The sequence below is a fragment of the Musa acuminata genome, chromosome BXJ2-9, assembly GCF_036884655.1.
Source record: "Musa acuminata AAA Group cultivar baxijiao chromosome BXJ2-9, Cavendish_Baxijiao_AAA, whole genome shotgun sequence".
NCBI classification, from domain to species: domain Eukaryota; kingdom Viridiplantae; phylum Streptophyta; class Magnoliopsida; order Zingiberales; family Musaceae; genus Musa; species Musa acuminata.
The window spans coordinates 10,819,974-10,843,692 of NC_088346.1; the positions used below are offsets into that span (position 1 = coordinate 10,819,974).

At 37.4% G+C, this 23,719-nt stretch overlaps 4 protein-coding genes across 9 annotated transcripts; 1 reads left to right on the top strand and 3 right to left on the bottom strand.

Moving 5' to 3' along the window:
* Window positions 1-1,360: 1,360 nt before the first annotated feature.
* LOC135623359 (uncharacterized) lies at window positions 1,361-3,880 on the top strand. 4 transcript variants are annotated; one of them, XR_010491353.1, is made up of 4 exons: window positions 1,361-1,510; window positions 1,671-1,880; window positions 3,297-3,366; window positions 3,472-3,880. XR_010491353.1 is itself a non-coding variant. In XM_065126232.1 (3 exons), exons 1-3 carry the CDS (start codon window positions 1,436-1,438, stop codon window positions 3,485-3,487), a joined length of 306 nt encoding a protein of 101 aa, XP_064982304.1. In that variant the 5' UTR covers window positions 1,361-1,435; the 3' UTR covers window positions 3,488-3,880. The 4 variants fall into 4 exon arrangements, 3 of the variants coding, with proteins under 3 accessions (XP_064982304.1, XP_064982303.1, XP_064982305.1); XM_065126232.1 differs by lacking the exon at window positions 3,297-3,366 and having other exon boundaries at window positions 1,671-1,885; XM_065126231.1 differs by lacking the exon at window positions 3,297-3,366.
* A 1,099-nt stretch (window positions 3,881-4,979) lies between these two features.
* Window positions 4,980-9,459, bottom strand: LOC135583737 (uncharacterized). Of its 3 annotated transcripts, none has more exons than XM_065125659.1 (8): window positions 9,247-9,459; window positions 7,511-7,613; window positions 6,995-7,074; window positions 6,593-6,922; window positions 6,249-6,325; window positions 6,088-6,130; window positions 5,937-6,005; window positions 4,980-5,238 (listed from the first exon to the last, which is right to left on the bottom strand). In XM_065125659.1, exons 1-8 carry the CDS (start codon window positions 9,298-9,300, stop codon window positions 5,215-5,217), a joined length of 780 nt encoding a protein of 259 aa, XP_064981731.1. In that variant the 5' UTR covers window positions 9,301-9,459; the 3' UTR covers window positions 4,980-5,214. The 3 variants fall into 3 exon arrangements, 2 of the variants coding, with proteins under 2 accessions (XP_064981731.1, XP_064981730.1); XM_065125658.1 differs by having other exon boundaries at window positions 5,912-6,005; XR_010491270.1 differs by lacking the exon at window positions 4,980-5,238 and having other exon boundaries at window positions 5,977-6,005; window positions 6,249-6,423.
* Window positions 9,460-12,025: 2,566 nt separating this feature from the next.
* LOC103998160 (type IV inositol polyphosphate 5-phosphatase 9-like) lies at window positions 12,026-16,652 on the bottom strand. The gene is made up of 9 exons (XM_065123623.1): window positions 16,503-16,652; window positions 13,871-14,005; window positions 13,700-13,794; window positions 13,510-13,617; window positions 13,091-13,415; window positions 12,798-12,982; window positions 12,599-12,707; window positions 12,349-12,500; window positions 12,026-12,255 (listed from the first exon to the last, which is right to left on the bottom strand). The coding sequence occupies exons 1-9, from the start codon at window positions 16,650-16,652 to the stop codon at window positions 12,126-12,128; spliced, it is 1,389 nt and encodes a 462-aa protein (XP_064979695.1). The 3' UTR covers window positions 12,026-12,125.
* A 4,210-nt stretch (window positions 16,653-20,862) lies between these two features.
* Window positions 20,863-23,008, bottom strand: LOC135621999 (inactive poly [ADP-ribose] polymerase RCD1-like). The gene is made up of 6 exons (XM_065123624.1): window positions 22,131-23,008; window positions 21,804-22,045; window positions 21,649-21,731; window positions 21,429-21,563; window positions 21,241-21,336; window positions 20,863-20,934 (listed from the first exon to the last, which is right to left on the bottom strand). The coding sequence occupies exons 1-6, from the start codon at window positions 23,006-23,008 to the stop codon at window positions 20,863-20,865; spliced, it is 1,506 nt and encodes a 501-aa protein (XP_064979696.1).
* Window positions 23,009-23,719: the final 711 nt, after the last annotated feature.

Sequence of the window (23,719 nt, forward strand, 5' to 3'; positions counted from 1 at the left end):
TTCTCGAACGACCGACTTAAGCTTTTGTGAGAGCGTCGATCGACCTGCACGGGTCGATATCGTGCGATGCCACCCCCGAGCTTTCTGAGACGATTGTATCATGATGATGTTGTTCGTACGGAGGGGTGACGAGTGGCTGCCCGTCATGTATGTGCTACGCACCACATCGTTGTGTATGCTTTTCTGGATTCACGTGGACGATACCAAAATGTGCTATGTCAGGAGTAAACCACCTTACATTTTTGTATTGGTAAGAACAATGACCGGGCTGTATTCAATTTAATTTAAGCTCATTCCTTTGGCAAAAAAAATGTTACGTGAAAGGATTAGATCATTTTTGTAATGTAAGTCTTACGGTTTAAGTTTGTGGTGAATAAGTGTTGACTAGTAATATTACAAATTATTTTCTCTTACAAGACTTTAATCCTGTGGATATTATGTCTTCATAGGTACGAGAATATAGATTTAGAATGATTCGTTTCGGATGAGAACGGTGAACCCAAAAGATAATTTCTGATTCTCATTTTTTTTTAATTGATATGATCAATTTTCAACCAAATAATATTATTATAAAATTTGATTCAGTATATTTGTCGAAAAGACGTGATGAACCGACTATGGAGTTCAATAATCTAAAACAAATCGACCTTCAATTGGCGGGTCCCGCATGAAGCTTAATTTTCTGTGGACCCCGCATGTGTCGTGCATGCGATTGGCCGGCATGTCGTTCTTTTCCAACTATTTTTAATTTCCTCCATTAAAAATAATAAAAATAAGATTTAAAATGAGCAAAGATCTCGTTGACAATATGTATATGTATATATATATATATATGTATATATATATATATATATATATATATATATATATATATATAATTGATTTGTCAGATGAAAGTGAAGAGACAATTGTGTAACGATTAAAATGATTCTTTTTCTTTAATATGACTCGGTATTATTTTTTTGATATATATTTTTTTACGAGCAAAAAATAAAACGAGATTGAAGTTGAGAATCTTTCATATGCCAACTAAGCATCGGAATCATATCATCGTTATCTTATTATTTGATTCCACACGCAAAATGTCCCCTGTGAGGAACTTGAGACTCTCGCTCGGGTGCTTTAGTTGTCGTGCGAGGGCCCACGTGGGGTCGTACCCTCGGCGAGATAGATATAAGGAGACGTCAAGGGGTGAGTCGTTTGTGGGGAACGGAACGGCCCCAAATAAAAGAAAAAGGGGCCCCACAAGAAAGTTGGGTGGGACCCGTCGACCTACCGAAAAGTAGCCGTTACGGGGCGAAATCAAAGCGTAAATACGCGTGCTCGATGGTAGAGACAGCGACTTCGTGCGTCACCAAAAGCAATTAGCCTCCCCCACACCGAAGCAAAGGAGAGGAGAAAAAGGAGAAAGCGAAGGGCACAAGGAAGGGAAGACATGGTTGGCATCTTCTCACGCTTCTCCGGTGGCTACATGGCCAAACCCAGTCATCATCCTTCCCTCCTCCAACTGGTAAACTTATCATTGCTTTCCCTTCTCCCTGTGTTGTTCCTTTCTTTTCTGTCTTTTGACTACATGATCGATCGATAAGGAAACAGCTCTTCGGATATGTAACTTTATCGGTTGATTGAATCTGGTGCCAAATGAAGTGTTAAATTGTTTGGAGCTGTAGGATAAGAAGTTGGCAGAGGCTAGTGAGGGTGAGGAGGAAGAAGGGAACGATGGAGCTTATGATACTCATGGTGAGATTGAGAGGAAGGGTGATGATGACGATGCGGAGGTGGAGGTTGACGGCGAGTTCAAACCGATAGAGCATCCGCTGGAGCCACCGGATGATGACCGGCCGGCGAAGTACCCCTTGCCTTTTGCTTCTGTGGTAAATGTAAGGCACGTTCTTGCATTTGCGATGCTCGTATACTTCCTACCTTAGCTTGTTACTATCATCCGTTTTCTGAAGCAACTTTGATGTCTACAAATTATTTCTTTTCTTGCCTATATAAGCTGGATCAGGGAAGTTGATAACATGCTGATAAGTAGGCAATCGAAGATCCAACGGGAATTGGGTTTTTTTTCTGGAAAAGAATTGATTTGGATTAGGTAAAGATCTTGATCGAGGATTTTGGATCATCATTTGTGTTGGTCAACGACATGTGAATACTGATACCAAATCATCAACTCAGGAAAATATTAAGCAAGAAAAGTATTGCTATTGATATGATTGCGATTATGTGGATTCGATGGGACCTAAGTGAATTCTTTTGGATTTCCTTTTCAATCGCTTGTAAGTTTTGTGGATTCAACCTTCTTCGATAGGATAGTAGATTGTTCCTTCAATAAGTTAGAGGGCTTTTTCCGATGGAAGGATGCTTAATGGATCATTCTCTTTAGGGAATGATCAACGCATTTGTGAATGCACACAGAAGGAAAGAACAAGAAGCAATAACAGAGGGAGAAGAATGGAGATATAAACTGTACTTTGGCACTCCTCTCCCCTTAATCATTGACATGGGTTAAATTAGTCCTATTTCGGATTCTCTTTGATCTCGCTTTCTTTCACAGATTTTGCCAACAAGATTTGATGTCTTGATCCAACAGTGTGATCAGAAAAGCGCACCAAGAATCACAAATGCAAGCGAAAGTGATCCTTGTCCTTCACAATTATGCTTGGTGTACATATAATATTTCAAAGATGGCTTTTTCATGACATAATAATCTAGATCAGATTCTGCAACAGCTCCAGAAATAATGATGTTGTAGAGGTTTTTCTGTTCACTACAGCAAAAACATTGTTGATGCTCTTTGAAACAAGAAGCAAGGACTTTTTCCTTGAATGTATATTAGAGCTTCCGGTTTCAATTAGCTAAAAGTTCTCTTAGGTTTTATAAAGCTAGAAAAGACCCAATTTAGTTTCAGATCACTTTTTTGGTTCTTTTCCTGAATTCAATCTTGTTTAAATGCTCAGGCAGTGGCTACAATAGACATTAATAAAGTAGTATGTCTGCTTTTCTCAGTAGTAGTTGCTCATAAGTTCTGTCAATATCATAATCATGATCATGTATTGCTCATTCTAACTTCACCATTTTTGTTTGTCTTAGTAAATTCATTACCTCTTTTAATTATTTCAAGGTTTCGTTCATCTCATTCAAATCCTCAAACTGTTACATTTGTACCTAAAATTTTCCTTAATTCATTGCATGCTGTGATTTTTCCTGCTGAATTTGATTGTCTGGCACCCTTCATGTTGCAAATGTGGGTTACAACAAATGCTTAGCTCAACTATAAATCCACTTCCTTGCAGCAATCTTGATGTTTGCAGAATGTTTAAAGTAGATGTGAATCACATTGATGATGAAAATTGACATTTAGAGGTAGAAGACTCTGCTACAATGGAAGCAGACACAAATAGCATCTCTAGTTCTTGACATTTTGCTTGGTTTTCCTCTTAACATTTGGACAACTTGTGGTATGTCAAGGATGAAGGTGAACTGAAGGAGTCATTCTCGGCAAGTTTACAGACGATAGCAGAGTCGTCGTCGTCGATAGGGAATGAAGAAAGAGTTGCTGAGCAAACTCGATCGCGAACTGATCGAAAGCGAAATCCCGTTCGAAATCATCCCCCCCCTCCCTCACCAAACTACAGCATATTTCAAGTCTTTCATCAGTGCAAACAGTTCGAAGCTTAACAAATAGCTTCCCTCACCACTGATCCGTTCAACATTATTTGAGTATCTCATGTACAGGCAAAACTATTACTTGGAATGTCTTGTTTTTGTAAAAAGCTGCCTATATTCACAATCATTTGAAACCTAAAAAGAATGTATATTTTTCATCTCTTTTTTTGGAGAAAGAAGAATCAAAGATTGTTTGTTTGTTTGCCTTTAATGTGGTGGCATAATACATACATAAATCAAAGAATTTATGTATCTGTTCTGTCATTTCAATGTTTAGAAATATATCCCTTCAAATATTAAAATCTTTGGCATTTATCCCTTCCATTAAAATTTATTCGCAATGCTTGAATTATTTAGTTTTAACTTTTATTAGCATTATTTAGTTTGTGTTTAGATAAATTTAAATTTGAATTCATATTTGAATCCGAACCATGGAGAGATGTTGACTCTAGTTTTGCCACTCTCAGATCTCTTTTCTTCTTCTTCTTTTTTCTCTCAAGAGACTATTATAAAATTAATTTATGCTTGAATTTATGTATGAAATTAAGATGATACATCCTATCAATTAGTATAAATATATAAAAAAAATCCAATTATCACATAAATAAGATAAATAAGTACAGAAATAGGATACATAAATATGAAGTATAAGAATATTTGAAAGGATATTGTTTGAAAAAACAATAAACTTTTATAACAACTAAAATCCAGATAATATAAAAGATACTATATGGATAATAAATCCATACAAATATAAGAGTTTAAAATTAATATTTAAAATATATGGTTGATTACCAAAAAAATAGCCGATGTTTCTAAATTTTTCGGATCAAACAACTTATTTTCATATTGCTCATGGGGATCCTGAACATATTGTCCAAAAATTGCTTTAGCTTTTAACTACTAAATCAAAACATATAGTTAAAAAACATTATAATTGGATAATATTACTTATTTTTTAATTATCATTCTTCCAAATAAATGAATATAGATATAAAAAGGTTTCCAAAATATATCTAATATATAGACCTTCTTCATCAAATCCACAGAACTAGTTGAAGTGTAAAACCTTGTCCTAAACTTGTAGAGGAAATCAAGTTATAAATATATCCAAAGCTTTTACTAGGAGATAACAATTGCTGGGTTTTACATAAATATAGGCTTCAGTAAGACCTATTTGTCGACCAACCGAGAAGGTGCAAGTTCATCAAGAAATTTGGTTGTTTTTAATCCTGAAGCCCATGAAACTACAGCACTACAAAATGCATAAAAGAATCTGAACAGCATCAGTTACTTTCACCATTTCCATATATAAATAATTTGGTAGAAAACATTGCATTATAACATCAAGTAAATGTACACAAGTTCTGTGCTACTTGGGGAAATATATGTGAAGTTTCTATTACATTAATGGGCTATGGAGTGTGGGACAAAATTTAGCCCAAGTGATAAGGAAATTCAACATCCAATTGAATTGGAAATGCATGTCTTTCATTCTTTTGGCAACAAATCTCATCCGGCACTAGTTCTATAATAAGGCACCATTCATCCATCATCCTGCTGCTTTTCCTGCACAGATTTGCGAGGGTCCATCAGCTACATGTTCAGATACATTCAAATAGGCAACCAGCTGAGAGATCAAATCTTTGACACCATATTCTTGGTTAATCACATTTTCAGAAAATGTGGGAATAACCTCATTCTGAACAAAATATCTTGAAAATCCTAAGCAGATAAAAAGATCATCTTTGACAATCAGAAATGTTGCTATGTTGGAAGAGGAAAGAGTCTCACTGAACTTGAAGGCTGCTAACTAGGTTTCCAACACATTGAATACCTAATGTCTTCATTAGGGTACCACAAAACCCAGAATTCCATGTGGAAGGAGCTTCAGATGAGCTCCCATCAAGTTGCTGCTCATGCCTTTGATGGTTTATCACCTTGCACAACAAAGGATATCCATGTCTTGGATGCCAACCTAGTGCAGTTTAACTGACACCATACTATGACAGCAGCATAATACTTGTATAGCCCAAAAATGCTTAAACCTACTTACCTATGTTATTTATTGTAAAACACCAAATTCAATTTAAAAGTTCAATTTTTTTGCAGTGAGATTTACAATGTACAAATATAGGAATATCGTTGGAATATATTGTTGCACAAGAAGATTTGTATAAGTAGATGTAAACTTAAATGAAATTAATAATACTACTTGCAAGAAATTTGGGACTAGAGATACCATCTATTATGAGAGTAGAGCACACCTCCAATTTCGCTTTGGCTTCAGAATCAAATGTCTTGCATAGAATCTCATAGCTTTTCTCAGCTCCAATCTGTTATGTGAGGTTACAAGTAACTTTCATTGAATAAGAATTTAAAAGTACAAATAGTTTGTAGATTAAAAAATCATTATACCAGTGGATCCACTCGTGATGGTGAAATGGTTGAGATTGTATATCTGAAAAAGACATATTAATTAGCTTTCAGTCCATACCAATGGTGAAGAATAATAATATTTGATACTTATGTTCTTACATCATATACACCTTATTACCAATGTCTAAACAGTAACTTACCTCAGCTTAGTTGTGTAGAAATTCATGGCTAGAACATTAGCTTTTTGTACTGTCAGCATCACAGCTCCCATGTGATTCTATAGATTTCATGGAATGCTACATTTAGGGCCAAGCAAATCAAGTAGCCATCTACCTTAAGATGGTAGGCATGCTCAAAATTAACTTTGATCGTGAACTATATGAAAAGAAGTAGGAGTATCATCATAATGAAGCATGAGATGATTATGAGAATAATCTTTTACAAATAAGTAATCTAAAAAAGATAACAATCAGTCTGAATCATCAGCATGAATAACAACCTATCATGCACATGTGTATCATTTTCACCAAACATACATTGTTACCTTATGAGCAATAAGTTCAATTAATTGCATCAGGAACTTTCCTAGTCCCTTCCTTTGTGCACAAGCCTCCAGCTGTAGCTCATATACATAAACAACAGGAATATCTTCCTCGACAATAAACCGGTAATGCACAAAACCAACCAGATGATTCTGATCACCTGTCTGACCAGTATAGAGTCTTTCCTCATTTTTGGCCAGGGGATTTTCATCAGACGCTGCATTTGTTGATTGTCGTACAAATATATATCGTGCTTCAGGTGAAACCATTTCCCTTCGTTTCACTTTCTCTTCCATTTGCCACTCTGAACCATATGGACCTTCCATATTGGCCTAGATAATTTCATTTATTACATGATACAGGTAACTGATACATTTTAAAATAGAAGTGGCAACAGTTCTTACCTTAAGAAGATTTTGAATGTATTTCTTAATAGGAGAGGGAAGTTGGTCTCCAATTCCTGATTCCAAGTAAACTGAAAGTCCTGATCATCAGTTAAAATGATCAGGATCGTGTCACTAAGTGAAATATAGACATTCCAGAAATGGGATTATATCAACAAATAAAGAATCATATAGAACAGAAAGATGATATTAACAGAGGAAGAATCCCAAAGAAAATTAACAAAATCATGGATACACGAATCCAACTGTCAATGTAATTTAACAGATTGAAAAGATGGGTCTTTGGCCTTAGTAGTATAAAACAATGTCCAAATTGCAAATATCAAGGTGCTTAAAAGCTAAAACAGTATGAAAGAAAGTGTACCACTGTTGTCTTGACATGAAAATTCTAAACCCTCCTAACATTCTGGCTCCTATAAGCATACTATTATGTATATACATGTTTCTTTTTTCAAACTTTAGAAGTTCTCACTCCTGTTACCATTTCAAGCTTTAGAAGTTCTGACACCCATTTACCATTTCTTTCATAATGACAGAAGGGTGGAAAGGAAAGTAGATGGTCCTTGACAGATGATGCCTTCTTTATAATTTCATCGATTGCTTTTTTCTTCTCAAGTACCTGCAGAAACATGCTGTTGTCAGTTACCAACATTTAGATGTCTACATAAATTCCTCAAGCATATTATTTAAATGTCTCAGTTGACCAGAAAACATTAATCATATTGGTAAAAGTAATCAGCACACATAGATCTGATGAAATTTTAAATGTCCACTAAATGATTATACACATATGCATCGAGAGCATTATTCATTTCATGTTTCAAATCAAATGTTAAGGAACTTTACCGAGTGATGTTGTAACCCACGTCTCTTCTAATCCATGGTTTTGTACACATTTGCTTACAATTTCAGAAACTAAATCATCAATTTATCATAAGCTTAATCAATCAAGAAACCTATCTCCTTGCATGTGTTAGTGAAGTCAAAACAATAAAACTCGTTAATCTAGGTGCAATTTCCCAATTGAAGGGATTTTACTAAAATATGCCTTCACCTGAGCAACGATTATCAAGATTGCAACTCGTTGTAGTAAGTGACCATGACTATGTCCTGTTTTCAGATACAGATTGATCAGCATATTCAAATAATTCAAATTTTCTGTGCATCCATCCAGATGCCAATGAAACAGAGGTCCAGACTAAAATAAATTTATCGACCTCGTTAATTTCTAGTGCAACTAAACAGAGAGATCCTCTACCAATTTGGACTTTTCAATTTTACAATATACATAAACCACCAATAATTGACTACTCCTGAGCATTTACTATAACCTTAACTAAAATGATCTCCACCCCACCCTTCATAAGCCAGATTGATTAGTTTTTGCAAATAACCCATACCATGGCACCGTGGCTAATTTTTGAATGAGAGAATAGTCTCTTACCATACTAAATCTGTTTTGCATTTACAAGAATTATTAAATCGGTTTTTCTTCTCTCCACACAGTTCACTTGCTAGTCATAATTTCCATTCTATTTGGAACCAACAGATCCTCCAACACATTGAACAACTTTTATTATTAATTTTTTTTACACGAACACTTCAATTTGAATCCAAGGAACTGATGACATGTACCAAAAGAACTTAATAGTTGCATTTGTTTAGATTAGGTTGGTCTCTTGCGAAAATCTTCAGCTAGTGAGAGCATAAAAAATTGTCTAAGATCACTACCTAATTGTTGCCATCTCCAGTTGCGTGCAGTCCACCGCAACAGTGAGAATATCGAGAATGACTAAGGTCGTTAAACTCTAAGAATGACCAGCCACCACCATCAAGACAAAAAACTCGAGACTTTGAGGTTGTTGTTTGCTGTAAGCAACAAGTCCAAACCCTTAGAGCCGGTGATACCAAGAACAACTCAAATCTATCATTTCCATAGAATCATTGTTTTCTTTTAACCAAAAAAAAAAAAGAATCTAAAATCAAACCTTTTGGGAGAAGAAAAGGATCAAAGCCAACACGAGCAACTACAAGCAAAAATAAAGGGAGGGAAAAACCTAAACAAGCAGAATAAGAAAAAGGAGCACATTTTCCTGTTCATTTGATCAAGGGCAATTAAGAGCCATGGAACCAAAAAGCTGCATAAAGATCCAATCATCCAAACACAAAGTCGCATGTAAGCCAAGACGACAAAGAGATCTTCCAACAAACATGACGAAGAAAAATAAGATGACCAAAGGAAAGAAAGGCACCTCCTTTCTTCTGATCCTCTTCTCTTTACTTGTGGAAAATCTCTTCGTCTCCATGGATTCCAGTCACCGGAGAAGGAGCACCACCACATCCGATCCTAGCTTCCCATTACTTCTTCAGGAAGAACCCTCTCCCCCTGCATGCGTCTGTCGCTGTCCCCGCCACTTTCTTCCTTTCGGCGGTTCCCGAGAGGAATCCAGCGTAGGCGAGCGAATGGGAGAAGAGGGCAAGAACGGGGCGGCCGTGGAGGATACAAAGGAGACGGGTCCCACCGCCCCAACGGCGAATAGTCGCCGAGTATGAGAGGGATACTTGGAAAAGGCAAGAGGAACACCTGTGGGCCACTCTTCGGAGATTCCCATTTAGCCCAATCTCAGTCTAATCTGACCTAATCGGAACGAATGGTTCGGGATTGGGTTGGGTTAGCCGAGTGGTGTAAATGGGCCAGACTTATAGGCCATAACTTGTGGGCTTCTGTAAAGCCCATAAGGCCCATCATTAAATGCTCATGATCCTCGAAGGTCATATGTTATACTGCAACATCAGATTAAGAATTACAAATCCAAGAAAAAAAAGTACTGTCACATCCTAAATGTTGATTTAAAAGCCATAACATCTAAACTGATCAGATAAAATCATGGTCTTAACATACTTTATTCAGATTTGATAAAGGATCCATGGCAATTATTTGAGTGTATATTCTTCTTCTTAATTAGTTTATCTTCATAGTGTCTCTCACATTTGAGATTATCGTTCGTAGATTCTCAACCTTGATATTATTATGCATCATCTTACGCTAGATTTATATAATGACTAATGAAATTTTTTTTTTACCTTCTAGATGCTCTTACACTTAGAACCCTTAATGTGCCGCTAACACAATAATTTGTGAGAGGATCTTCAGATAACTCTTTATTACTATTCAATTGTGTCGTTTTAAGTTAGTGTAATCTTCACCTTCTCTTCCCTAGTTTAGAATGCCTTTTTTTTTTTTCTTGAAGAACCTTCTCGTCATTGTAGAAGAATGATCATTGGATATTGAGGACTTTCCTTTTGAAATATGTCTCATGATAATAATTTTTCTCTTCGTATCCTTTTCTAGGTAAGTTTTGAATACTATTTCAATAGTCTTATCTATATACATTACGGAGTAAGGCTTTTTCACCATTGCAATTTCACTTATTAGATAAGGTAGCCTCTATTTTGGCACTAAGCCTAGCACAAGTGTTAGAGGATTTAGATAACTTTGTTTACATCATTATATCTTAAATCTTCTTCTCACTACCTCTATATGACACTTTTTGTATAACTTAAGATCCGAATGAGGTTTTCATTTAGATACTTCAAGTAGTATATCTTTCTTTGTAATCAACCACTTCAAGACGAAATAATTTTCTTATAACAAGCCTCATATAATTATGTTTTTTTTTCTCTTCACATACTATATATACTCTGAATATCTATATTTTTAAGTATTAAGGGACACATTCTAAAGGTGACAATCTAAAAGCTATGAACAAATTCAAGGATTTATATATGTCTTTTCATGGTGATCATAATCAATACAATCTTTAATTTTTGTATACATGTTTCACTCAAGAGCTGAATTCGTTGCTCAGATTCAACCATAAATTTGAGAGTGGACTTTCAAGTATTAGAAGACAATATGGATAATAATATTTTGTGTGCAACCGTTCAACCTTGACTACTTGTTTGATGCAAGCAATTAGGTTTTACCATTGATAATGCATGGACTACGTGGAGAAAGAGATGCCACAGTCATGAACAACTATGAGCGCCACCTTTGGGATTAGTAGATTGGGCATGCAACTTGCAACTCCTTTTCTCCACTACACACTGAAAGCATGGACAGAGATGGGCTAAAGTGATTTCCTCCTTTTATAATCCGTGCGGTCAGGCAAAGTAGTTTCCACCGCAGTGTCATCTTCTTCCCTGGATTCCTTCGTGCTTCTGGTAGCCTATTGAGGTGGAGAAAGCTGACTAGTTGTAGATAAGCCAAGCCACACCTTGTGTCCCTGGATTCACTTTTGATTTCTTTGGCTTGTTTAGTTAGGTAGAACCACCACCAATAAATTCTGGTGCTTATCCTTGATCGAAAATTCTGTATCAGTACCTGGTTTTGATCTGTAGAGTGGTGGTATTCAAAAGGTTAGAATCCAACTAGAGAAGTTTAGAGAGTGATTCTACTGTTTATGATGTCGAAGGATCAGAAACCATGTAGTAGTTCGAAGAATTACACAGCTTTTGAAGAAGATGACCCCAACAATGGTTGTTTCGCTTGCTGTTCTTTGCTCAACTGTGCATCCATTCTCTCAATAACAGGGAGTGAAGTGAGCCTTCGTGCCAATATTATTGGAAGATGATCACAGCCACTACTTTTACGGTGCAAGATGGGCGGCGATACCGATGGCACAAAGCTCGCAATAAAAGAAGGTCGACCATGATTGGTTTGATGTATTCCTCCGGTGCCATTCATGTCAAGATAATACAATGATAAGTTATTGGCAATAAGTGCACCAAGAGACAACTTGCACCTTCAGCAAATGCACGGCCTGAAATCATGCAAGAGCAATGTTCCCCACCTACCATTGTCTCTTATGGTGAAGGTCGCCACCAATCAGAAGCAATCGGTTGACTTCTGTGCTGCAATCCATCAGTTAATGTCGGTTGACATCGAAACAATGGGAGATCTTTAGATTGCATGCGTTCAAAGATCACTAGATGAACAAAGAGCATCGTCTCTTAGCAATGGTACAGAAATCTAAGCTTTTCAATCATGGATTTGAGATCAGATAAGCAAACTTGGTGTTCCATTTCCTACGCCATTTTGCTATAGCAAATCAGTGGCAAGAAGAAGCCATCAAATTTGCAGGGCGTCGACTTCGGTAGTGAAGATTGATCGCACCGGTCGGTGGTCCGAAAACTTCACCTCGCATCGGTCGTACCGCTTTTGCTTCAATCCTTCACCAAGCCATAGTATTCGATCGCACCTGCAAAACCAGTAGATTTCATGTCTTCTGCATCAGTGGAGAAAATTCTCTTCTTCCTCTCTCCTGTAGAGGTGGATTCAGGATTCAACTAACCATGCAGGAGCACGTCTTCGTTCTCCATTTCTACCATGAACGTGCCAGCAATACTCATCGGAGTTTGGAAGATACTTGTACGTGGGAGAGAACGTGATCACGCCCTCGTTCCAACCTTCCAATGCTCGGCCCTCGGATAACTCAAACCTTAGCTACAGATGAAACGAGGAAGATGAGAACAGCTTGAATTCATACAGTAAAAGCGACGGGTATATATGTTAGCTGTGAAAAATATACAGAATTATAGTACCTGATCTTTATCTAACAACACATTCCACTGCTTCTGCTCCACGAGCGTCTTGGTCTCCGCATACGGCATTGAGATCCTATAGTTCAAATCCCCAAACAACACTATACGACTGCATGTAATGCAGGATCATATCAAGTGAATCTTTACAATCGAGTATAAGCAACCAAAAATATTTATAATATGCTGGTGGCAGACTCACTCATGTTTGAGGATCTTCTTTGGCAGATCATTAGAAGCGTCACTAGAAAAGCACGTCCTTGACAATATGTCCATCACATTTGAATTCCTACGCATCTCATCTGCTTCTTTTCCTCCCGAAGCCAAATGGCAGCAGACAAAACAGAAACTTGCTTCATGTAAGCAAAATCTAACAGATACTGAACCCTGCAATGCATGCAGCAAAAGGTGTAAAAGTACTGCTGATTCTGGTCCAACAAGCTCCACATGAACGAGGAGACAGAGAGAGAGAGAGAGAGAGAGAGAGAGGGTTACCTTATTCCTTAAGCAGCCCATGATGCCACAACCAATGCATGAGACTCTTGGATTACTGATGTAGTTCCGGAGATCTTTCCTGACCCATACCGAGACTAAAATTCCAACCATTTGCTTGCTCACAACGCATCTGAACTCTTGGGCATTGCTCTCTCTTTGGTGGCCATCCTTATGATGCTCCAATGGCTCACACTTCTGGATCCCCTTTCGATCGTGGAGGGACTTGTTTAGTGTTTCGCCTATCAGTGATTTCCACTTCATGGAGATCTGATTCTTTTCAGGACCAAGAACGTTCCTGGTGCTAAGCGGTACGATCTCCTGGAACCTACAACCAGCGATTCAAGCCATTGTTACATTGGAGAACTCCTACAACACTTGGAGCTCGTAAAAGACTTTGGGGAAGAGAAATGTGGATCTACCCAAGAACATAGATGTCATACGAGCTCTTTCCGGTGTCCAACCAATCCTCCAAATCCAGATCATCAGTGGGCGGTATCCCTCCAACATTCCATGTACTAACAAACATTCTGAAACAAAGAACAAGTGAAGCATGTTCCCATGTCAGGATCAGCTCATATACCCAAGGCAAAGTTCAGATTTCAAGCTCACTTGTATCTAACGGAGCCCATTTGACCATAGGTTACTCCATCAAGCAATGCCATGAGAACTTGCAGCTTCCAGTTCCGTGGACGTAAGCGACTTAGCTATCACTGCCACCATGGAGTTTAAACACCAGTGAGGAATATAATCCGATGATATGTAGCAAATTGGTTACTGTACCTTGATTTGTTGAAGCTGCACGAACTGAGACATGATCCTTGGAGGAGAATGGATGAAACGGGAGAGGCTATTTCTGAGGTAGGAAGCCAATGGAACAAAGTGGTGGAGATGAAGAACAATAATATAATCTGAACACTAGAAGTAGTGGAATTTGCAAGTTGGGAGGAAAGAGAGCAAATTGGTGTGACGTTTAAAATGATGGAAGTCAAGCTTTCTTGGCCATTAGTAGGTACTTCTCATTTGAGATATGATTCAGATGGAAAAAAGAAGTAATTTATTTGGACTATGCGTCGAAAATATAGAATCTTCTTGTTCTATTTCTTGTTAAAAGACAAAAAGAAGAGATTAAGTTATGGAGTGAGTTCATATCAACTGAATGAACAGAGTTTCAAGTGAGACTAGCATAAGAATAGAAGTCAAGGCATGTAGGCAAAGCATGCATCCAAGTCATAAGATGATGATGAAGTGTAACTATTATAACTATGCAAGAGAAATAATGCATGGATTTCAAAGCTCTCTTCTCCTTGACAAGTCTATGGTTCTGAAGTTCCTGAATCCTTCTTTTGGGATTCCTCTGCTCCAAACTAAGTCAGGTCAATCTTCTATGCATTTTAAATGTTATCATTTAGGTTTCCTATCCGCCTTCTTTTCTGATTGATAAGCTGGCTGCCGCAGTTGGTTGATGTACTAAAGTTGTGTACTATGACCACATACCATTGATTATATTCTCTACTATCTTTGTCTGTTCTTTTGGTGTAAAAACATGTTAGCACTTCTCAGAGAAGCCATACAGGAAGACAGATGCAAGATTAACCAACATCCTTCTAAGGAGGTTTGCAACACCTACTCCAGCTGAAACATTTGTGGAGAAAAGAACAGATTTGCAAGCTTGTCCTAATAATGGATGGGGATTTTATAGGACTGCAGAACAAGCAATTTAAAGAGGTCCAGAACCTCTCACAAGTCAACAAATTAAACAGTCTTATTGCTTATCTTGATGGTCTAAGGAGAATCAGTCAAGCAAGTGAAGCTATTTATGTTTTGCAATTCTGGTTTCTGATTGCTTTGAAGAACATTATCTAATAATATTGTCTTGAGATTTTCTATAACATATGTTTGATTTTTTGCTTGGTTGATCTGATTTGACAGTAAATAGTTAGGACTTACGATTTTATTATTATTGATTAATATGAAATGACATAAAGTATTAAAAATTAAAACATAAAGAAGTCAATTAGTGTTATATATTTTGAAACAAATTATCTGAATTTTTCAACCTTACGATAGGAGGATGGGAAAACTCACAAGTAACATTCTACTTACAATATTAGCATTTGGGTCCCCAAAGTTGGATAAATTATCAAATTATATATACAAATGTAGTGGTCATAAGAGTTTTCAAGCTACATTTTTATCATTAATCCGAGAGGATAAGAACCCACTAAAGTAGTGAATCATGATTAAATTTTCTTATTACTTAATTACGACAATTTCATGAAGCATTGTATCAATCTTTTTTATCTCAAGCATAAAAAATCTACTAGGATAGAGTGTGTCACATTAACTCGATTGTGAACTTATACTCCATTCTTTCTATGTAAGCTTCTTAAGTAAACTCTTTTTAGAATGCACAATCACCTAAATCGCTATTAATATCTCGAAGAATCTCATAGGCTCACCTATACCCTTCCACTATTTCATTTCTCTAGATAAGTCTCCTAAGCAAATCCTTTTTGAGACACATAACAACCTAAATCGTCATCAACATCTTCAAGAATTAGCATGTCTAACGTATTTGATTGTGCACTTTTACTCCACTCTTCCTCAAGGTAAAGTGTATCTCTAGGAATCTTATTTTTTCTAGAAAGAAAATGGTTCTAAGCAATTGAGACATGCTTTAAGAGCTAATCGAAGGCTTCACTCTCTCGGCTCGAACTCAAAACAATTGTGTAAAGGCAACCTCTAGCAACTCAAATTCTAATAATTATAATATTATGATCATTACGATATACTTTTTTTAATTGCATTATCAATAGTTCTTACGGGCCATCACCACTCCTCTAGTGATAGGGATCACACATAGTTCATCAACGCCTATGAGATATAAGTAGAAATCGGTGAATGACATCTATATTATCTTGATCTCATGCATGAACGATTACTTGAAAATCATCTAATGACACCACTATCATATTGGTATTTTTACTCCACATCCCTATCTTGATGGGACCAACTTAAGATCCTCTTGGCCTCCAATACTTCCATTTAGATTGGACTTTTCTCTAAGTTTAACTCTAACGTCTTTGTTTCACAATCAATAATGTAATTATGAATAGTGCTCATATCCATTATTGCATGAATCGTTCGACAATTAAATTTTATGTGCACATATATTAGATAATTGCTTCCTATTTTAAGTTGCTTTTGTTTTATCGACTTAACCTTTGATCTTCACTTTTGGATTTAGAATTACTCGAACTAAAAACAATAATTTTATCTTTGCAATGTATTATTTCTTATTTTAAGCAGTCAACCTTGGTAGAGCTCTTTCATGCTTGCTTGAACGAGATCGAGACACGCTTCAACCTTTTGTAAGTTTCTGATGTCAACACTTCCATGCTTGGTGGAGCACTTCTCGTGCCTTTGGTCCAGTCAACGCTTCCTCAGTTTGAGGAGAGTCATCTACTTCGAGATCACCATCTTGACTGTCATACTCATCGTGAGCAACTCCTATTGTTTGCTCATGTGTTTGCACACAAATTTTCTCTATTCGTTTGTCCATCACCCTAAAGAAAATTTTCTAGTTTATTAACTAAACCCATGATAATGATGATCAAATTTGACTTGGTTGTAAGAAAGCCTTTAACCGAGATTTGGTATATCCTCTATGTTCGTTGGCTACAAAATTCCAGCTTCAAATCATACTTCATCTGTGATAACACTTCACTGGCTCGAAAACATCTTGTACACAGACCTTACCTCATCATCATTCCCAGCAATTGATTCATTTCATGTGATGAAAATTAACAGGAACTTTACGAAAGCTTTTAGTCGACTGTCTTTCTTGATTCTCTTCCACCATTTTTTTGCGTAAAATAAAATCCTTAGTTGCTGTTCCTTGTATCAAACACCACATGACAATGCAAACGCTGCAAATGAATGTGAGATACATGCCAACAAAAATGTAATAAAGTATGGATTTTTATATAATTCTACTTTTAGATACTTGGTAGGGTGTGCAAGTCATACAAAGCCGTATGCCAAGCAAGAAAAAGATCGTGCTTTGCATGAACATATTGTGGCTCTTATCAACCATATGGATTATACAACATTTAAAGTTAGACCATAGGAGAAATTTACATCTCGTTTTTCCAAATAAAAACAAAACTAGACAAAAGGCGTTGCATTGCAAACTTTGTGGAATACAAGGATGCATGTTAAATTTATATAAGATACCGATGTCGAAACCCTCAATACAACCAGCTGAAATAATGAAATAGCAAAGCTGCTCAGAAGCTCTGGTATTATCTATTCATATGTATCCAGGAAGAGCTCGGTTGTAGAGGTGGCTGTAAAGATGAAAGAGCACTCAGTAAAAACAAATGATATAGCATATTAGCATTAATGATTTTAGACTGTGTCTATATATAAGTTATGAGCAAATAGAAGTTTGTGAAAAGGAAAAAAAAAGGAGATAAATATACTTGTTAAGAAGGGTATGTTCTAACAGTGTAAATCAGCATAGTCTTTGATGTGGAAATCTAGATGAAGATAATGATTGAAGAGGAGACATAAACTAGGTTTTAATGCACTTTGTTTGTCTTTCTTTTTCTTCGTCTTACCAATTAGGTTTCTGTGAAAGTGATAATAACATCAAACATCGGAGTACAAGTAGAAAAAAAAAGGTTTTTAGTATGTGCAAGACAGATTTCTGCAAGCCAGATACTTATATATTGACAATTATTGCAAAGATCTCATGATCCTAGCAAATTCATGATGCAGAATTGTTGCGATGAACATCTACGACTAACTGCAGTCATGCCCTGCACCAGTGAGCTGGCTAGCTTACAAGTCACAAGATGAGATGATAGAGGGAAACATGGACGTCATAGCTTTGCAGGGGAGGAAGTGGGCGAAGAGATCATCTTCTTGAAGAAGTGGAGGAGGGAGAGAGCTATGCGGACGGTGGGGTCGATGCTGGCGACCTGCCTGAACTTTGCATGGACGAGCATCGCCGCCTCGACGCCCACCCCCAGCCTGGCCTGCTCGTCCTTGATCGCCTCCGTGCACAGCCCGCACACCCACACGCCGCCGAACTGCTCCTTCACCCACCCTATGTACTCCACCGTGCACTCCTCCCACATGCCGCAGCACCCGCACTCAGCCACCTTCACCACTTCACCGTTCCCCGCTGCCATTTCCTCCCTCTTCCACACCCTCTTCTTGTTATCCTGTCTTCAGCTCCTAGTATGACATCTGTAACTTCACTTATATGGAATCCATGGCTCAGTTTCGAGCTCGTAATAAAGCTCATAGTACTTTTTGGTGTTATATGTAGATCACAACTTCTTGTCGCCTTGTAATCAATGTCATATTACTTTAGGTAGATAACAACTTCTTGGCGCTTTGTGCGGAGCTCGTCATCTTCTCTGTGTAGGTGAATAGCGCTACTTTAAAGAGAAAGTAGCAGAGCATCTTTCTGTATGCTTTCTCACAGGCTTGCTTTTCTTCTTTATCCATATGAAAACCATGAACTTAATTATTTCCAACAAAATGGCATTCACAGAAGGCATGCACATGTTATTTGTGATAGCCAATGGTTATGACCAAGTAATGCGTTAATATTTTGCTTTTGCTATGCCATCTTACACTTGAGAGGTCATACATGGCGGTAACACGAAGAGATGAATATATACTTGGAAAGAGATGCTTTTGTGACAGATCTTTGGGAGGGTTCTCAACTCCTGTGAGATATCATATGATGCAGATACGTCAGGAAACCCAAAAGATCAGCAAATTTGATAGATTGATTGAAAGTCTTGTCCTCTAGTGAAAGCATCCATGGTTTGCTGAAACCACACCTCGTGCTAGAGAGAGAAGAAGAGAGGAGTGAGAATTCTGCAGGTAGACTTGCATGGAAGACTGGGAAGCTTTCATTCATATATATGTTTCAGCAACAGTGGTGGGAGAGAGACCATCGTTTCTGCATAAATAGATAGGGTATCTTTTATAGGTTGGAACTATAGATCTCATCACAGTACCTTTGAGCAGTAGGTGCAGTAACACTTGTCTCGTTGTCAACATTACGAGATCCCCATAGCTTTCTAGATGGAGCAATCCATTGACAACTTGCTTTGCCATTGTTCAGCCTTTCTGAGGAATACAACATCGTTTTAGTGTCTGCCATTTTCTCCTTTAAATGAAGCCTTTTATGTCGGATTCTTTACAACAGTGTAGCCATATACGATATTATTAGTGAGCAGAAACCCATCTATTGCTCGGAGTACTCTGAGACGAGATTTATTGGCTTTGGCGTAGGAAATGGACTGCAGACATTCACATGGAGACATTAATCAACCACCAAATTCTAAGGTACACGTATATTATATGTACATAGAGAAAGAGATAGAACGGGGCTCTATGCACCATTTGGAGCGGCACCTAACTCAACTTTTCGCTACCTTTTGTTGATCCCAGAGGCTTAGTTGTACTGTACTCCCTTGTTTTGTACTCCCTTATATAATAATAATAATAATAATAATAATAAATCTCTTTCTATTATGAGTAACCAAAAAGTCAAAAATGAAAAGTTCTGTAATGAACTATATAATAATAATAATAATAATAATAATAACCACAGAACTCAAAGGAAGTCATTGTAATGAGCTAAATGATAACCACATAACAAATGTGTACCAAAGGAGTAAACATAGGTGGAAAATACTGAATAATGTTATTTGGCTTAAATGTTCAAAAAAATTTAAAATAGATATTTTTTCTCACTTTTTAGATAATTTTATTTGCTGGGCTTGGTTTGATTCGGTTCAATAAAATTTTAAACCTTTTAGAAGTCAAAACATCTTCAAACTTTTTAATTAGATATCCAAAAATATATTTGAGAAATAAAATTTTATATTTTAATATAAGAATACTAAAATTTTATATGAAATCTAAAATACCTATCAACAAAAAATTTAGATTTTATAATACAATATATAAACATAGAATATTTTCAAATATCAAAAGAGCCATAAAATAAACATACATTTTAAAAAATTGACACTATTTATGAAGTTTAAAAAATATTTAGAATATAAATACATTGTTATATTTAAAATATTTAACTAAAACTATTTCAATATTTATACATTTATATATTTTCTAAAAATAACAATATGGCACAAGCAAATTTATGTCTTTCAAAATATTTTCAATCCTTTTATAAATTTTGAAAGATTTTTTTATTTTCATATATTTATAATTTTATCCTTTTTTTTTTGTTAATTTGGTTAGGTTTAATTCATTGCACTGATTCTTAATACATTGGCCTTAAAATATTTCTAAAATATCTTTATTTTTTGTTAATTCATTTTGACTTATTTTTAAAATATTTCCTATATGTAACGAAAGTAATTTATCATTCCATGATTTTTTATTTATTTGTGACATGCACTTTGAACAATAAGTACAAAATTGACATGAACATCTCTTATACCTATTCTTGGTCAGTGGTGATGATTCTCCAACAGTCGGTCTGCAAGTCTGTTCATGAAAGCGATTAAAAGACTACTCAAAGGAAGTCATTGTCATGAGCTAAATGATAACCACAGAACAGATGTAGACGAAAGGAATTAACACTGCAGGTTTAGTAAACATAGGTCGAAAAGAGCCAATAACAAAGCCAAAGGGCTCAGAAATCTTTTGTGCAGCAATGAACCGATAGTTAAGCTCCCTTAGCGGCCGCTTGAGTCATTAGCCTTCTTTGAAGGAATTCACTTTGGCTTCATCCTCGACGTGGCAGTGTCTTTGATGTCATCAGCATTTGGTGCCGCCTCCAATATACCCTATATTAAGATGGAAACATCGATTGCCTTACAGTAAATATGTGTAACACAACTTAGTTCTTGACGTGAGACTGTAAAAACGTTCATATTCCGTCATGTCACTATTTGATGTTTGCTTTTACAGAGATAAAGATAGTATGCAAGCAAGTATAGTTATAGTTAGTATTAACATTTAGGAAAGATTCTTGAACCCTACAAGTATAGAGTGATATATACATACGAGTCAAAATTGACTTGTAGTGTACGACCTTGTCATCCATAAATTTAACGTGAATGCAACAAAAAATAAAGAGAAAGCCAACTTACACGATCTGTGAATCTCTTTAAGGTAGAAACAAGAAGATGATCCCCTAAAACCACACTTATCTTCCCAAGTAACTTTTCACCGGTTAGCGCACCCTTCTGCTAGACATTCATCAAACCAGAAAAATCAATTGCTCGACGAATGATCCAAAGAAGGAACATCAAACACAAGTGTTCTGTCACGTAGGAACCTGGAAATCAACATGATGGCGGAACAGCAACTCCTTCTCTATTGGAGAAATGTGGTGTTGCACCTTATAGTACAAGAAAGTATATGGCATATGCTGATTTATCGCATGTCCTGGAAGTGATACGAACGTTTGTTTCTGCAAGAGACGATCAATGATATGATAATTAGGACAGCTTCACCTCTGTGACCGACGCTTTCAAAGAAAAGGTGGGTGTGCTCACAGGACCGGAGAGCCGATTGAAAGGTGGAATATTTCTTATCGGATTCTTGTCAAAGCGGACATCGCTTAGATCAAAGAAGTACTCTGCCACATGCAAGAATAAAGATATCATTAAAAGAAGATGATCTAATGTCTTGAGTTATGATCATGGCATACCTTGGAGATTTGGGGGCAACTTGAAAATGACGACAGATCTTGGATGAACACGAGTATTTGCGTGGGTGGCCCATACCACGAAACACCTGGGATCCTTACGGTCGTCCACCCCAGAATCATAGTCATCGCTGCTGGGTGAATTTTGCCGAGAACCAGGCCGGACTTGTTCCAAGTTTCCCAAGATGACTTGGCATAGGAGCATGCACTGCACTCCGTTTCCGTCAACACTGCAAAGATTGACGCTGCAGAAATTTTCGGAAGAGCCAAATCAACTCACACAGTTGCATCGAAGCAAGAATCAGCGGTCGCTATAACCTAACACAGAACCTGGAGAAGGAACGGTGATATGGCGTAAGGTAGATGCCGCTGCCGAAAGCTGCTCCTACGGTCGGTGCGACCGCGGATCCAAATCCATAGGTCAGAATTCTGAGGATTTCCTGCGTCGTTGAACCAAACCATGCGTACTTGACATTTGCATTGCCACGCTTCTCTCTCGTGGATCTCAGCTGACTCTCAAATGCTTGGTATTGCACTTGAGCGTCAGTATCTTTTGGAACATACTCGTATATGCACAGTACGTTCTCGGGATTGACAAAGGATGGCATCCCCGAAAGGAAAAGCTTCTCCATGAAGGCGAAGCTTTTGCTGTTCCTTTGTAGATTGAGTATTTTAGCCTCTGGGGCGGGAGGCCCATTTCCGTCGCCGACGATAACTTCTGTCACCATTTGAGGGGCCGGAACCGAATATGCCTGTGGCCTGACCACACCAGAAACCAGCTCACTGGGTTCGTCGGCTCCCCCGTCGAATGATAGGCAAGGGAAGAAGCATCGATAGGCCTCGTCCATCCATGCCACGTAGGCATGTTTCTTTGCGTTCGAGTTCGACATGACCATGCATAATAAGTCGACAAGCATTAGCTCGCAACCAAAGAAGACGACCATACAGGACATCTGGTGGCGGAATCCGTCGATGATCGCCTCCCTCGCCGACTCGGGAAAATCGGTCCACTCGCCACGCTCGTAGTACAGGATGCGGCGGGGCAACCCGCTGTTTAAATAGTTCCTGTAAGTCCCCTGATCGGGCTTCCGATGCCAGCAAGTGAGATTCCTGACAGATGTACGTCTTGTTCCGACCAGAGGTAACTCAGAGGAACTTTGAGCAGTGCCGTCTTCCTCAACCGTGCGCTTCGAGCCTCTCGGATCCATTGCAAACGGGCTTCAAGAAACAAAAACACAAGTTATACTCTGCATGTATTCAAGGATTATGTGGATTCAAGAATCAAATCAGTATGGAGCCAAGACAACACCCCTGTGCTGCCTGAATTCAAGAATTCAATTAGTATCATTAAAGCACTCATACTAATCGAATCACCTAATGAAACCCCGAAGGCCGACAAACCTCATCGATCATGAAAAGACTAGGAATCCAATTCAGGAAGAAAAGAAGAAAAGGTGAAAAGCTTTTGTCACCTTGGTAATCACCGAAGGAACAGCAAGCAATGTTGGTGGCCTCAGACAACTCAAGAAAGAACACCCTTCTCTTTGATCCTCTTAGCCTTCCGATGCTTGCGTTGGCCGTAGAGAGGAGACTAAGGGTAGGATTTGGAAAATTGTGACACTCAAATGGAAAGGAAATGCACTTCGCAATAATGTCCAATACTTTTTATAAATGTACATTATTGTTCTCCAATCGACTTGATTGCCATAAAACAAGAATAATATTTCTTATGGACTATAAAATATCGATGCTTGAAATTATGAAAAAGTTACTGCAAGTCTTTGGATTTATTTCATCGAGTGAAACCATCTTAGTTTTATATTCTACTTAACATTATATTCTATAGTCAATTGAGGTATAGATTAATCAAGGACAAGTCAGTATGAACATATGTGGATTACATACAAAAATGTCAAGCC

Coding starts and splice junctions, on each gene's coding strand:
- LOC135623359 (XM_065126231.1), top strand. CDS start 1,436: ATGGTTGGCATCTTCTCACGCTTCTCCGGTGGCTACATGGCCAAACCC. Junction 1,511..1,670: donor ATCCTTCCCTCCTCCAACTG/GTAAACTTATCA, acceptor TTGGAGCTGTAG/GATAAGAAGTTGGCAGAGGC. Junction 1,881..3,471: donor CTTTTGCTTCTGTGGTAAAT/GTAAGGCACGTT, acceptor TGGTATGTCAAG/GATGAAGGTGAACTGAAGGA.
- LOC135583737 (XM_065125658.1), bottom strand. CDS start 9,300: ATGGAGACGAAGAGATTTTCCACAAGTAAAGAGAAGAGGATCAGAAGA. Junction 6,326..6,592: donor TTGAACTTATTGCTCATAAG/GTAACAATGTAT, acceptor TGAAATCTATAG/AATCACATGGGAGCTGTGAT. Junction 6,006..6,087: donor CATCACGAGTGGATCCACTG/GTATAATGATTT, acceptor CTCACATAACAG/ATTGGAGCTGAGAAAAGCTA.
- LOC103998160 (XM_065123623.1), bottom strand. CDS start 16,652: ATGGACAAACGAATAGAGAAAATTTGTGTGCAAACACATGAGCAAACA. Junction 13,618..13,699: donor ATGGGCTCCGTTAGATACAA/GTGAGCTTGAAA, acceptor TCTTTGTTTCAG/AATGTTTGTTAGTACATGGA. Junction 12,501..12,598: donor TGTTGTTAGATAAAGATCAG/GTACTATAATTC, acceptor TTTCATCTGTAG/CTAAGGTTTGAGTTATCCGA.
- LOC135621999 (XM_065123624.1), bottom strand. CDS start 23,008: ATGGATCCGAGAGGCTCGAAGCGCACGGTTGAGGAAGACGGCACTGCT. Junction 22,046..22,130: donor TATCACCGTTCCTTCTCCAG/GTTCTGTGTTAG, acceptor AAATTTCTGCAG/CGTCAATCTTTGCAGTGTTG. Junction 21,564..21,648: donor TCAATCGGCTCTCCGGTCCT/GTGAGCACACCC, acceptor CGTCTCTTGCAG/AAACAAACGTTCGTATCACT.